Source organism: Salvelinus fontinalis, chromosome 33 (assembly GCF_029448725.1).
Source record: "Salvelinus fontinalis isolate EN_2023a chromosome 33, ASM2944872v1, whole genome shotgun sequence".
Taxonomy (NCBI): Eukaryota; Metazoa; Chordata; class Actinopteri; order Salmoniformes; family Salmonidae; genus Salvelinus; species Salvelinus fontinalis.
Genome location: NC_074697.1, coordinates 39,632,391 through 39,645,609, shown reverse-complemented (window position 1 = coordinate 39,645,609; position 13,219 = coordinate 39,632,391). Strand labels below are relative to the sequence as shown.

The 13,219-nt window shown below is 43.0% G+C and overlaps 1 protein-coding gene across 1 annotated transcript; it reads left to right on the top strand.

The window, feature by feature from the left end:
* Window positions 1-9,385: 9,385 nt before the first annotated feature.
* Window positions 9,386-13,146, top strand: LOC129832248 (distal membrane-arm assembly complex protein 2-like). The gene is made up of 6 exons (XM_055896178.1): window positions 9,386-9,803; window positions 10,682-10,872; window positions 11,195-11,275; window positions 11,464-11,603; window positions 12,086-12,248; window positions 12,611-13,146. Exons 1-6 carry the CDS (start codon window positions 9,786-9,788, stop codon window positions 12,762-12,764), a joined length of 747 nt encoding a protein of 248 aa, XP_055752153.1. The 5' UTR covers window positions 9,386-9,785; the 3' UTR covers window positions 12,765-13,146.
* Window positions 13,147-13,219: the final 73 nt, after the last annotated feature.

The following is a 13,219-nucleotide window of genomic DNA, read 5'->3' as shown; positions in this document are numbered from 1 at the left end:
AGGGTGTTCAGAGAGAGAGAAAGAGGTGAGGAGAACAAAGAGCGTTAAGGGTAACTTCATTGAGGGTGATAAGCAAAGAAGAGAGGAGATGATAAAAGGTAGAAGCGGTGAGATGGTCATTAAGAGACCGAGGAGAAAGGAGAGGAGACAAACTGAGCAGGAGAGAGGGGGGGGGGAGAGGGTGAGAGAGAGAGAAAGTGAAAGCAAGAGAGAGACAAAGAAAGTGCAAGTGAGAGGCTGAGACAGAGAAAGAGAGACAGAGGCAGTTGCTGTGGGGTGGCTGAGAGGAAGTGAAGTGTGCCCTAATAGGAAGCAGCAGATCTTAGCAGCACACACCAAACACCAGCCTTCCTTGGCGCCCTCGCCCCCTCTCACACACGCTGACGGGTTGGCAAGGTTGCAGTGGCATGACACGGGCGATGTCTGGCCCTCTCCTCAGCGCCGCACGCCACCCTGCATGTCGACGTGGCAGAGATTCATCAGGCTGACAAGCAGTGAAGGCCGGGGACGGACCACTTAGAGCAGGGCTGGGATACTATAGGCTACACATATACAAGGTAACAAAAGGATAGAAAAACACCTAAACACATAGCATCTTACAATTAGTCACATTAATAAAAAGATTGTCCATAGTTGAATATGAAGTTCTGATTACATACTGTATATCAGGTTCCATATCTTGTATTCCTCTGACCCTAAAACCGACCCAACTCTTACCCATTATAAACAAGACAGTCCTTACATAAGCAGAGGAACCGGGGGAGACAATATAGGCCTACATTATCTCCCAAAAGACCACTGGACTCTCTGTCATAATAACTCTGAGAGCTGTACAGTCCTTATGTAATTCTTAGATCCTCTGCTTTAAGGCTAGCCCCTCACTTATAGAACTGCTTTTGCTGCCTTGCTAAGTCTTTAGGGCCATAGGGAATACTATGGAAGACAGTGGTGGTAGTCCTTGTAAAACAGGAGATCTGAGAGTGTTTGATGAGTGATGATTGTGTCTTATTGCTGTGTGTCACACCGGGGGGTTCAATTGTCTTCCATTGAAAATAAGCCTCAATCCATAAAGTTTTACGCAATGAATTTAATATTGTGGATTTACAAGTTTACATAACAACCCATGAGATACAATGTTCACCAAAATCATACTGTAGATTAATAGGGTCCAGAGTGTAACGATGTGCTGAGAGTCGGGAAGAAAGTTCAGGGAGTGAGTGTTTTAATAAATAAACGTAACATAATACAAAACAAGAAACACGAACGACGCACAGATATGAAACTGACACAGAAACAACAACGCCTGCGGAAGGAACCAAAGGGAGTGACATATATAGGGAAGGTAATCAGGGAGGTGATGGAGTCCAGGGGAGTCTGATGAGTGTGGGTGCGCGTAATGATGGTGACAGGTGTGCTCGCCATAACGAGCAGCCTGGTGACCTAGAGGCCGGAGAGGAAGCACAAGTGACACACAGACTCAAACGCACTACTCAAGCAGTCCTGATACAGTGTTCCATGATTCAACATAATGGCTGTAGTTACATTCTCCATAGATTTTGTATCATTTTAAATGCAGCCACTAAATCTGCATCTATGCATTAACAGTAGCATAAAATAATTCCCCCCGCACTCATAAATTATTAAACAAATCCATATTTTTTGAATAGTTGAACGGTCAGCTTCAATTTGGTGTATTACAACATAATTCCAAGTGTTGCATTTGATAGACATTCTTTGTTAACGTGCCTATCTCTAAGACTACTCACGCGACGCAGAACATCCTGCCATTTTCACCTTAAAATAGCTTTTTCCATTTTCCATTGTTAAATATGCAGTTATAGTATTCATTACCATAATCTTTCATGAATATATCGTCTTCTATTGGCTTTATTAGGTTATGGTAAAACTCTGTGAGGATTTCATAAGAGTGTTTTCATTTTTCAAGAGGGATCATGAATGGATTAAGCATTAGCTCGGTTTCTACATTTTTCTTGTATGTACAGTCAATTTCAATAACAGTATCTATCTCACACACACACACACACACACACACACACACACACACACACACACACACACACACACACACACACACACACACACACACACACACACACACACACACACACACACACACACACACACACACACACCAAAACGCATTAGGCTTGTAATAGTGGTTGTTTCTAAGGACATGAGAGAAATACTGAAAATATAGCGAAGCAAGCTTAAAGTGGTTTTGGCCAAGAGCAGCTTCAGATAACATCATTACAAAATCAATAGGAAGGTCAGTTACATCAGAAACAACGGGGAGCATCGGAGGGCAGTGCTTCATTAAAACACGGATGTGCTTTCTGATGTACTCAAAGATGGACCTCTGAGACATTGTTTTGTTTTATGGGTTCTTGTCTTTCCCGGTTCGATACTAGCCCCATTCTGGAAAATCAGAATAGATTGTCTTTGTTTTCCTCTCTAATAGAAAGATAATGATCCTAACTCCAGTCTATTTCCAGTCTGGGACTGGGTATCCATATCTCACAGTGGAGGAGGAGGAGGAGATGGCTACTAGGCTACTCTCTAGTCCAATCCTTGGTGATTTAACGACATCAACCTACCACTCTCATTAGGAATTGCTATGAAATATGTGTAAAGCTAATTACATTTCAACCAAGACCCTTCAACATGACAGAGTACACCCCTGACCGCAGATATGGAGGAGAGGAGGACAGAGAGAGATGGGAGGAAGGAGGGGAGAACATATCTGCTGTCTAGGGTGGTGGAGGGAAGGAGGGAAGGACATTATGGTTGTGTCAGAGTGAATTAATGAGTAGTCGAGGAGGGGGGAGACAATAAGATGCAGAGGGAGAAGAGAAGAGAAAACAGAGAGAGAGAAGAGAAAACAGAGAGAGAAGAAGAGAAAACAGAGAGAGAGGAGATAGAGAGTGGAGAAAGGCAGGGAGCACCAGAGGTATGGGTTGACTTTCACAACTATGGATAAGAAAGTGAGTGAAGGCTGTGTCTGTCAGTCTGTCCCCTCACCACCATGGCCCCTCAGAAAGGCCCCTCGGAAAGGCCAGCCAGTCTGCAGCCAGGGGCACTGACTATCTTCCTGTCTTCCTGTTAGTGTGTCTGCATCCCAAATGGCACCTTATGGCCTTTATAGTGCACTATGCTACATTGGAACAGGGTGCCACTTGGGATGCATCCTGTGACAGTAATATCTTGGTGGATGACAGTAGTAGGATGTCAAGATGACCTATCGAGGCTGTTGTCACGCCCTGACCTTAGAGAGCCTTTTTATGTCTCTAGTTGGTTTGGTCAGGGTGTGATTTGGGGTGGGTATTCTATGTTTTGTTTTCTATGTTTCTTTATTGATATGTTTTGGCCGGGTATGGTTCTCAATCAGGGACAGCTGTCTATAGTTGTCTCTGATTGGGAATCATACTTATGTAGCCCTTTTTCCCTCCTTTCAGTGTGGGTAGTTAACTTTGTTTGTGGCACTTAGCCCTGTAAGCTTCATGGTTGTTTCTTTCGTTTGTTGTTTTGTTGGCGACATTTTAAATAAAAAGGAAAATGTACGCTCACCACACTGCGCTTTGGTCCACTTCTTTCATCAGCCGTGACAGCTGTTGTTAATCGCCTGACCTTTCCGCTACCTTACTGTAATTAGACAGTCATTAAACAGCTTATCACCTGAGAGAGCACAGAGCCGCCCAATAACAAGGGACGGGTGAATGAGAGTTCAGACTGGAGGCTTATACAACAAATCCATAATCCATAGTATGACACTTGCTCTCACATAACAGGTCAATGCCATATTGTGATATATAAGCCTAGTAGAGACGCAAATATTAGAAATGGCAATTTTGAATATTTTTAAATAAGTATAGCCAAGGGACTTTGAAAATGTGATTTGACTCCATAAAACAAAGCATGCACTTTAACCATTGGGTTTTAGCTAAGACGCTTAGAATAGACAGATCAGATTGGTGAAATTGCTCACTAAGCATAGGAGGAGCCAGTCCTCTCTTGGCAGTACAAAAACAATTATCAGCTAGGAGAAGACAGCATATATGATTGACGATAATTGCGTGCATACCCTGATAGAATATGAATATGTCATAAAGTATTTATTAGCCAATGTCATTGTAATGCTTCCTAAATATGTCTGTCAAATCAAATCACATTTTATTTGTCACATGCTCCGTAAACAACAGTGAAATGCTTACATACAGGTCCTTTTCCAACAATGCAGAGAGAAAGAAAATTGAGAAATAATAGAAAAGTAATAACACTTAATAATACAAGTAATATGAATACATCAGTGAGTAACGATCACTTGGATATATACACGTTGGGTGTGTGTGTGTGTCTGTGTGTGTACGAGAGAGAGATAAAGAGCATGTGTGTGTGTGTGTGTGTGTGTGTGTGTGTGTGTGTGTGTGTGTGTGTGTGTGTGTGTGTGTGTGTGTCGGTGTCGGTGTGTACGAGAGAGAGATAAAGAGCATGTGTGTGTGTGTGTGTGTGTGTGTACGAGAGAGAGATAAAGAGCATGTGTGTGTGTGTGTGTGTGTGTGTGTGTGTGTGTGTGTGTGTGTGTGTGTGTGTGTGTGTGTGTGTGTGTGTGTGTGTGTGTGTGTGTGTGTGTGTGTGTGTGTGTGTGTCGGTGTCGGTGTGTACGAGAGAGAGATAAAGAGCATGTGTGTGTGTGTGTCTGTGTGTGTACGAGAGAGAGATAAAGAGCATGTGTGTGTGTGTGTCTGTGTGTGTGCGCATTAGAGTGTTTTCACACAGCTAATTTCACACTAGAAGCAGCATGGTGCATTATAGATCCTGCTGACTAGCAGAGTATTGAGATAGAGGAGGACTGAGGAGAAGGGAAAAGAAAACGATATCCCAGTGATGTGAATTTATACGTTAAAGCCAAAGGCTTTCTAGCGGAAAAAGGTGGGGAAAGGGGGCTTGAGAGATGAAAAAGAAAGAAGAATGTGACTTAGGGCTAGTTGTGGGAAAAGTAGAGAGAGAAAGAAAAGCTATATGGGAAAAGGCGGAACGAAAGGTGGAAGAATAAATTGAGAGAGATTTGAAACGAATAAAGGGCAGAGGGAGAGAGTGTGGGACAGGAAGTAACGCAAGTGAATATTTTATTTTTATTTATTTAACCTTTATTTAACTAGGCAAGTCAGTTAAGAACAACTTCTTATTTACAATGACGGCCTATCAAAAGGCCTCCTGCGGGGACAGGGGCTGGGATTAGAATTAAAAATAAATAAAATAAAAATATAGGACAAAACACACATCACGACAAGAGAGACAACACAACACTACATAAAGAGAAACCTAAGACAACAACATAGCAAGGCAGCAACACATGACAACACATCATGGTAGCTACACAACATGACAACATGGTAGCAACACAACATGGCAGCAGCAACACATGGTAGCGGCACAAAGCAGGGTACAAACATTATTGGGCAGAGACAACAGCACAACGGGCAAGAAGGTAGAGACAACAATACATCATGCAAAGCTGCCACAACTGTCAGTAAGAGTGTCCATGATTAAGTCTTTGAATGAAGAGATTGAGATAAAACTGTCCAGTGTGAGTGTTTGTTGCAGCTCGTTCCAGTCGCTAGCGGCAGCGAACTGAAAAGGTGAGTGACCCAGGGATATGTGTGCTTTGGGGACCTTTAACAGAATGTGACTGGCAGAACGGGTGTTGTATGTGGAGGATGAGGGCTGCAGTAGATATCTCAGAAAGGGGGGAGTGAGGCCTAACAGGGTTTAATAAATAAGCATCAACTAGTGGGTCTTGCGACGGGTATACAGAGATGACCAGTTTACAGAGGATTATAGAGTGCAGTGATGTGTCCTATAAGGAGCATTGGTGGCAAATCTGATGGCCGAATTGTAAAGAACATCTAGCCCCTCGAGAGCTCCCTCGCCTGCCTATCTATAAATTATATCTCCATAATCTAGCATGGGTAGGATGGTCATCTGAATCAGGGTTAGTTTGGCAGCTGCGGTGAAAGAGGAGCGATTACGATAGAGGAAACCAAGTCTAGATTTAACTTTAGCCTGCAGCTTTGATATGTACTGAGAGAAGGACAGTGAAAGAGGAGTGATTACGATAGAGGAAACCAAGTCCAGATTTAACTTTAGCCTGCAGCTTTGATATGTACTGAGAGAAGGACAGTGTACCGTCTAGCCAAACTCCCAAGTACTTGTATGAGGTGACTACCTCAAGCTCTAAACCCTCAGAGGTAGTAATAACACATGTGGAGAGAAGGGCATTCGTCTTACCAAACCACATGACCTTTGTTTTGGAGGTGTTCAGAACAAGGTTAAGGGTAGAGAAAGCTTGTTGGACACTAAGGACGCTTTGTTGTAGAGCATTTAACACAAAATCCGGGGCGGGGCCAGCTGAGTATAAGACTGTATCATCTGCATACAAATGGATGAGAGAGCTTCCTACTGCCCGAGCTATGTTGTTGATGTAAATTGAGAAGAGCGTGGGGCCTAGGATCGAGCCTTGGGGTACAGCCTTGGTGACAGGCACTCTTTGAGAGAGGTAGTTAGCAAACCAGACCAGACCCCTCAGAGACACCAATACTCCTTAGCCGGCCCATAAGAATGGAATGGTCTATTGTATCAAAAGCTTTGGCCAAGTCAATAAAAATAGCATTTCTTAGAATCAAGTGCAATGGTGACATCATTGAGGACCTTTAACAGCAGTAATGTAATGAATGCCTTTGTGTAAATTAAGCAATTAAAAGCTCTGTTTCTTTTTTTTTAGCAAAGTCAAATAAACTGAACTGAAAGCATGAAACCACATCAACCAAACCACCTCATACCACTTAGACTCTGATCCCCTTAGTATCTACTGGAACAAAGCTTTATCAGTGTCAGAAGTCACTGAACCTTTTACACACACAATGGGCATGACGGATGCTTAAATGTGCAGACCCATAAACCGTAGCATCACACAATAACCTATATCCATATCATAGCACCAAGTAGCCTCTTATCTCCAATGCATTATTCATCCTGCGCTATGCTATGGAACACTACTTTCAAATAGTTCCCTAGGGCAATCCCTGACTTCTCGTCTCGCTCAGAGACGGCCTGGATGATCAGAGAGGAGTTATGGGCTCGAGGGAACTTGTATCTACAGAGTTAGTGTCTCTGCTGTCTGTGCTGTCCCTGTGGAGTTGTATCTCTAACCTTGCTCTCATTACAGTTCACACTCAGCTCTCAGGGCAGCACATCAGAAGAATTCAGATGGTGGGTTTTTAAGTGGTGTGTGTGTGTGTGTGTGTGTGTGTGTGTGTGTGTGTGTGTGTGTGTGTGTGTGTGTGTGTGTGTGTGTGTGTGTGTGTGTGTGTGTGTGTGTGTGTGTGTGTGTGTGTGTGTGTGTGTGTGTGTGTGTGTGTGTGTGTGTGTGTGTATGTATGTGGATCTGCAAAACTAAATGGCGTGCAGTTTCATTCTCTTTCACAAATTAAACCGTGAAGTGTTCTTATGGAGACTGTTCAATTATAGTGGAGTCTACAGTATTTTGCTATTTTTTTCAACAAGCTACAGTAGGCCATTTTGAGTGGCAGACAGCTGTGGAGTTAATGAAGTCATTTCATTGAGTTGAACGGTAGACTGGCTCAGCATCGTGCAGTCATTAGCATGCCTCACTGTGGTAATTACAGCTGTCAGCTCCAATCTTGATAGTAGCGTGGTTCAGCAAAACACCAAGCCGAGGTAACGGCGCTAGTATACAGAACTGTGGGACTGAGCGCTCCGTATGAGATACCGACACATCTTATTTGTACTGAATTGAAACATTTAACTGCACAAGACAATTGTAGGACTAGGTGTGTGTGTGTGCGTGTCTGCTATGGCCAATTTTCGCGTCATTAATTTAATTTCTATTTTATTTCTTTTAATTGACTGAATTGAAAACAAAATAAACCCCAACTCTGCTATGGATGACAAAACCAACTGGATAAGAGTTGGTTCTATTTAGTCAACTGTCAGAGTAACAGCAGACATGCTGAGAGGGACTTTTGAGACGCAGCCAACCAGATAATTGCTCATTGTTTAGGCCTTTTAAAGGTGAAGCTATCCTCGTCAGTGTCATCACCTGTGGGTTAATGCTAACTATTATTTAACCTAAACGGGCTACAATTTGCAGTAAAAGGGGCGATAGACACGTTGAAAATACAGTCTAAACCAATTTGTCACGCCCTGACCTTAGTTATCTCTGTTTTCTTTATTATTTTGGTTAGGTCAGGGTGTGACGAGGGTGGGTATGCTTGTTTTGTATTGTCTAGGGTTTTTGTATGTCTAGGGGTGTTGGTAAGTCTAGGCATATGTTTGTCTATGGTGGCCTGAATTGGTTCCCAATCAGAGGCAGCTGTTTATCGTTGTCTCTGATTGGGGATCATATTTAGGTTGCCATTTTCCCTTTTGGTCTTGTGGGTTCTTATTCTATGTTTAGTTGCCTGTCTGCACTAGCCATATCAGCTTCACGGATCTGTTTGTTCTTTGTTCATTCTTTAAATAAAGAAGAATGTACGCTTATCACGCTCCGCCTTGGTCTCCTCCCTACGACGGCCGTGACACAATTAAAGAAGAAAAAAAAGCATTAACAGTTGGTACTGGATCGAAATCTGAAGAGCGTCTCCTGGTATCCTTGGCAACACACGTTGCAGTGACTATCTCCACATATCAACATCATGTGCTATTTATGCGTCAGCAGCACACACTGAGAAACAAGCAGACTTATTGTTTGTGTGTACTGTATCATGTACAGTGTGAATCCTATCCCCTCTATGTGGCGAGTCGGTACTCTGGGTCCTCCAACAGAAGAAGTTAAGTGGATGCACATGACTGAACTATTATTGCGGCTCACGCGCTATCAATCTTTCAGGTGAGGTGAGAGCCGTCTGTTGGTCCGGCGCTGCCCCAGTGGATCCTGGGAGAAGAGACGAGGAGAGACGAAGGGGATGTTTGTTTTTCTTCCATGTACCGAGCCGTCTGCACATCTGTCAGACCTGTTTTTCTCCTATACCTGCAACGTATGTGGAAATGTAGATGATGGGAGATGAGAGAGAAGCCATTGGGAGAATGGGATTGTGGAATAAATAGATTGGAATGAGACAGGGGAGATGTTGCCACACTTTTACATTCTTACTTAGGCTATTCTATCACTCTCTTTCAGTTACTACAATTCTCAATTCTCCATGTTGCCTGTATTCCCCAGTCATACTTTATAAAATCATTCACTCAACACACCACCTGCAGTCCTGCACCCCTCAAACGATTAACCGATCCACCAATTTCCAGGTCCTAAAATGAATCTAGAAGGACTGACCTGCTCTCAGACAGTGAATAATAGCTTACCCTACTGTCATTCTCCAAGTTATTTTGGCTTTGGTCTAGTTAGCCGATATTGACAGGAAAGGGTAGAGAAGAAAGAGATTCACACAATATCTAGTGCTATTGCCAAACAACAACTGTGATGATGGAGTATAAATCTTTATTTATTATGGAAAGCCCTAAACGACATAACTTGGTGTCAAATTACAGTAGCTTCTTGAATGCAAAGGTTGTACAGTGTATAATTTAGTGAAATCACCTATGTTGCGCTTCATTATTTTTTTCGGGTACTTTCCTTTTTGTGAGACTTCTTCGAGCGCCCCCCTGCGTTTTGAGAAATATCTACAAGGTAAATAGAACACAAAAGCGCTAAGTTTGTCCCAAACCACTGCCCGTAGTACGTTAACAACATGGCTGCTCCCTTGATGGTAAGTTTATCCTTTGCTTCTCACATCGCTAACGCTAATAAATACCAATTAAAACCGGTATTTTGCATTAGTGTAGCCTATATTTTTAAGTTGAAGGTAATCTCTGGGTTCAGCGTCCAGAATATAACGTTACACGCTATAGCAAAAAAGGTGGAGGGATCACATAACGGTGAGTATCTCGATAGTGATGTCTCAGTGCAATATTTTCTATAGTAATATTTTTGTGACAGGAAATATTCTGCAACACCTACATGATAAAATACATACATAAGTACAATCAGCATACATATTTGAGCAGAATTACAAATAGCAGGTTAAATAAAGCAAGGACATCCACCACCAAGCGCTCTGGCTCAACACATGGCACATAGCTATGACTCCAGGTAAATTGTCTTCTCACCTCTGCCTGCTTAAATTTAGTTTTGTAGAGTAAAAGACAAGTCAGTGGTGGACCTTTTTAAAAAGGTGCTACCTATCACATTTTTCTAGATTATCAATAAAACAGATGTGATATACTTTTGGGGATCAAGTGATATGTTTGGTACTCGTAGGGGGCAAGAACAGTGTGGGCCATTGATCGCTGAAAAGTAACGAACTAATCAAATCAACAGTGATTTGTTGGAGTGCAAAAGTCTACACATACATGGGGGCCCTCCAAGAACAGGAGTGATGAACTGGTCTACGAAGTCAAAATCCAAACTATGCAACATCACACATGGACAAGAGTGGAGGTGCAAACTAAAGCACTCCTTTCACAACTCTTGGGTTTATAGTTACCGCATATTAGCATGGCTAGTAGAATGCAAAGGAGTTTCCTCTCCTTTGCATTTGCCTCTCTCCTTTCTCACTGTCCATGTTCTGTGTATCTGCCTTGTCAGTTGATGCAGCGAAGCTGTAGGCAGGTGACCCTCTTGGCCGCCGCATCGCGTTACTGGAGCTCTATCCCTGTGGCTCCGCCCTCACTACAGTCCAGGCTCCTCCTCTTCCTCAGCCAGCGTTTCCATGACATTGAGACTATCCTCAGCTGGAGCTCCTGGTTCAAGAACCGAGGTCTACGACAGAAGAATTTGTATGTGTAACAGGAAAGCACACCGATTATTCTAGCTACATGCATTTCTATCAGAGCGCCACGGTCTGAAATGAACGTGTAGGTTATCATCTGGTCCCAAATCAGTCCCTCCCCCTTGGCCCTTACTCTTTAATGCAATAAGGCATTGGTAAGAAAAATGGTGGACGCTCCAACAAGGCTTATGCTATCCAGACCCTTTTAGATTTTCATGCAATGAAGGGTTATAGGCTAAGGCGAATGTGTAGGGAGTGAATTGGAACCTGCTGTCCCAACTCTATAAACATTGCTCTCAGCCCAACCCCTGTCTCTTTCCCCCTCACAGTTTCTATGGTTACACCCAGCAAAACTATGGGGACAACATTGCTGCTGCTTATTGCATCCTTAGCCTGAAGGGAGGATTCAGGTAACTGTTACGCCATCTTGGACTGCCCATAACCGCCTGTGCATGCCCCCTTTTTGACGTGTTGGTGAATATTGATGCGCTTTCGGTGTTTGTTTTTTTTGGTCATGCATTTGGATGTTTTTTTTGTTGTATTTGCTGATCACTGTGTCATTCACTTGTTAGTGACGACTAGCCTTTTGACCCTCCAGGTTTGCAGGGCAGACAGAGTGGTTCCGATCAGACAGAAGAGGGAAGTTCAATTGGGACTTCATGAACCACCGGGACACCTCCATAGAGGAAGTGGATGTCAGCAACACACTCATTAACTACACGGGCCTGGAAAACCTGGGTACATACCACTTTATTCATGTCCGGGGGGTGGGGATTTTTCTATTCATTTCACATTGCAGGATCAATAAGCAAGTTACCCTTCCTAAATATTAATGGATAACTTAGCATTGTGGTTGAAATGTATTTTTATGTATGTACTCTATGCCAGTGGTTTTCAACCTGTTTTCCACAGGGTTTTGAAAAAAATATTTTTTCAACAATCAATAACAGTTGGCACTATTAATGGTATTATATGCAATTTTACATTATTTTTCACAATGCATATTGTTTATACAAATAATAATAGGCCTTTAATCTGTTAGTCACTGATCAAATGTACTCTAAATTTGACTGCCAGGATTTTGTTAAAAAGTTTTGCGACTCTGCGGATGGTGTTCCTCAAACTTTCGGCGGTGGTTTGGTGGTCCCCGAAATGGAAAAGGTTGGGAATCACTGCTCAAGGCTGTAAAATGTAACTCCTTTTTCTCTTCTCTTTCTCAGTGAAACAGAGGGGGTTGCGTACTCTCTCTGTGAGTGGCTGCGCTGAGGTGGATGACTGGTTCCTGTCCCGCCTCCATATCTTCCAGGACACCCTGGAGGAGCTGGACATTTCGAACTGCCCCCGAATCTCTGTGGGGGGCCTGGCCGCACTGCAGAAGCTGAGGTACACTGACCAACACGGAAGGAAATGACAAAGACTGAGGCGTTATATCAATTAGTACGTGAGGAACCGAGAAAAGACTATCTCCTTGCTTCGTCCTTAAAATGTATTGGAGGGGAAAAATCCAATGTCCCTCCTTTTGGACCTTCTCCTCTAATGCGTTTTGAGAAGAAGGTGAGGAGAGAGGACACAAGGAATCATGGGGAAATTAATTGAGAAAGAGACAGCATCACTAAAATGTCCATGCATTTCCTCATGGCACTTGTCTTAGATATATTTGCATATGTGTGTATATATAGGGGTCAATGGACTCCATAACTTCACAAATTGATACAAACATCCCTTCTCTTCCTCTTGTGTGTCAGGGGTCTGCGACGGCTGAACGTGTCCTCCCTCCCCAAGCTCCAGAACCCTGGGCTGGTCGCCATCCTGCTGGAGGAGATGCTTCCTCATTGCCATGTTACTGCTGTCGGGTACGACCACAGCCTGATCTACAGCCAAACACAGACAGACGGCTAGACGCCCAGACACAGATAAAGGCCCAGGCTGACGCTGGACGTCAAAATCTGACTAGAGAAGTGGAGAGACACAATCAAAATTGGGCATGGTGACAAATGCTCTTATTCGCTCTCTTTTTGTTTCTTTAACTAACAGTCACACAGACAGACAGACAGACAGGGGGGGATGCCCATTTAGTGTGTGATGTAGAGCCTCACTGATTTAAAAAATGATAAATTATCAGACAAGTGCTTTACTTACTTGTAGAGCAACATTGTCGTCCTTAAGCTATCAAAATTATCAGTCTAAAAAATGTTCCTTCAAAATATGTATATTTGATGATGGTATGGATTATTATTATTATGTGTTGTATTGGTGATTTAAATAAAATATTTGTAAAGTATGCCTCCTGTTGTACATCTGGATCAATACAGACATTTATGAAGCAGACACAGAAAACCAAATAGACAAGTCAT

What these genes read in the sequence shown, in the direction of transcription:
- LOC129832248 (XM_055896178.1), top strand. An exon ending in CACGGGCCTGGAAAACCTGG is followed by an intron (nt 11,604 to 12,085) that starts GTACATACCACT and finishes TCTCTTTCTCAG; the next exon opens with TGAAACAGAGGGGGTTGCGT. An exon ending in GCCGCACTGCAGAAGCTGAG is followed by an intron (nt 12,249 to 12,610) that starts GTACACTGACCA and finishes CTTGTGTGTCAG; the next exon opens with GGGTCTGCGACGGCTGAACG.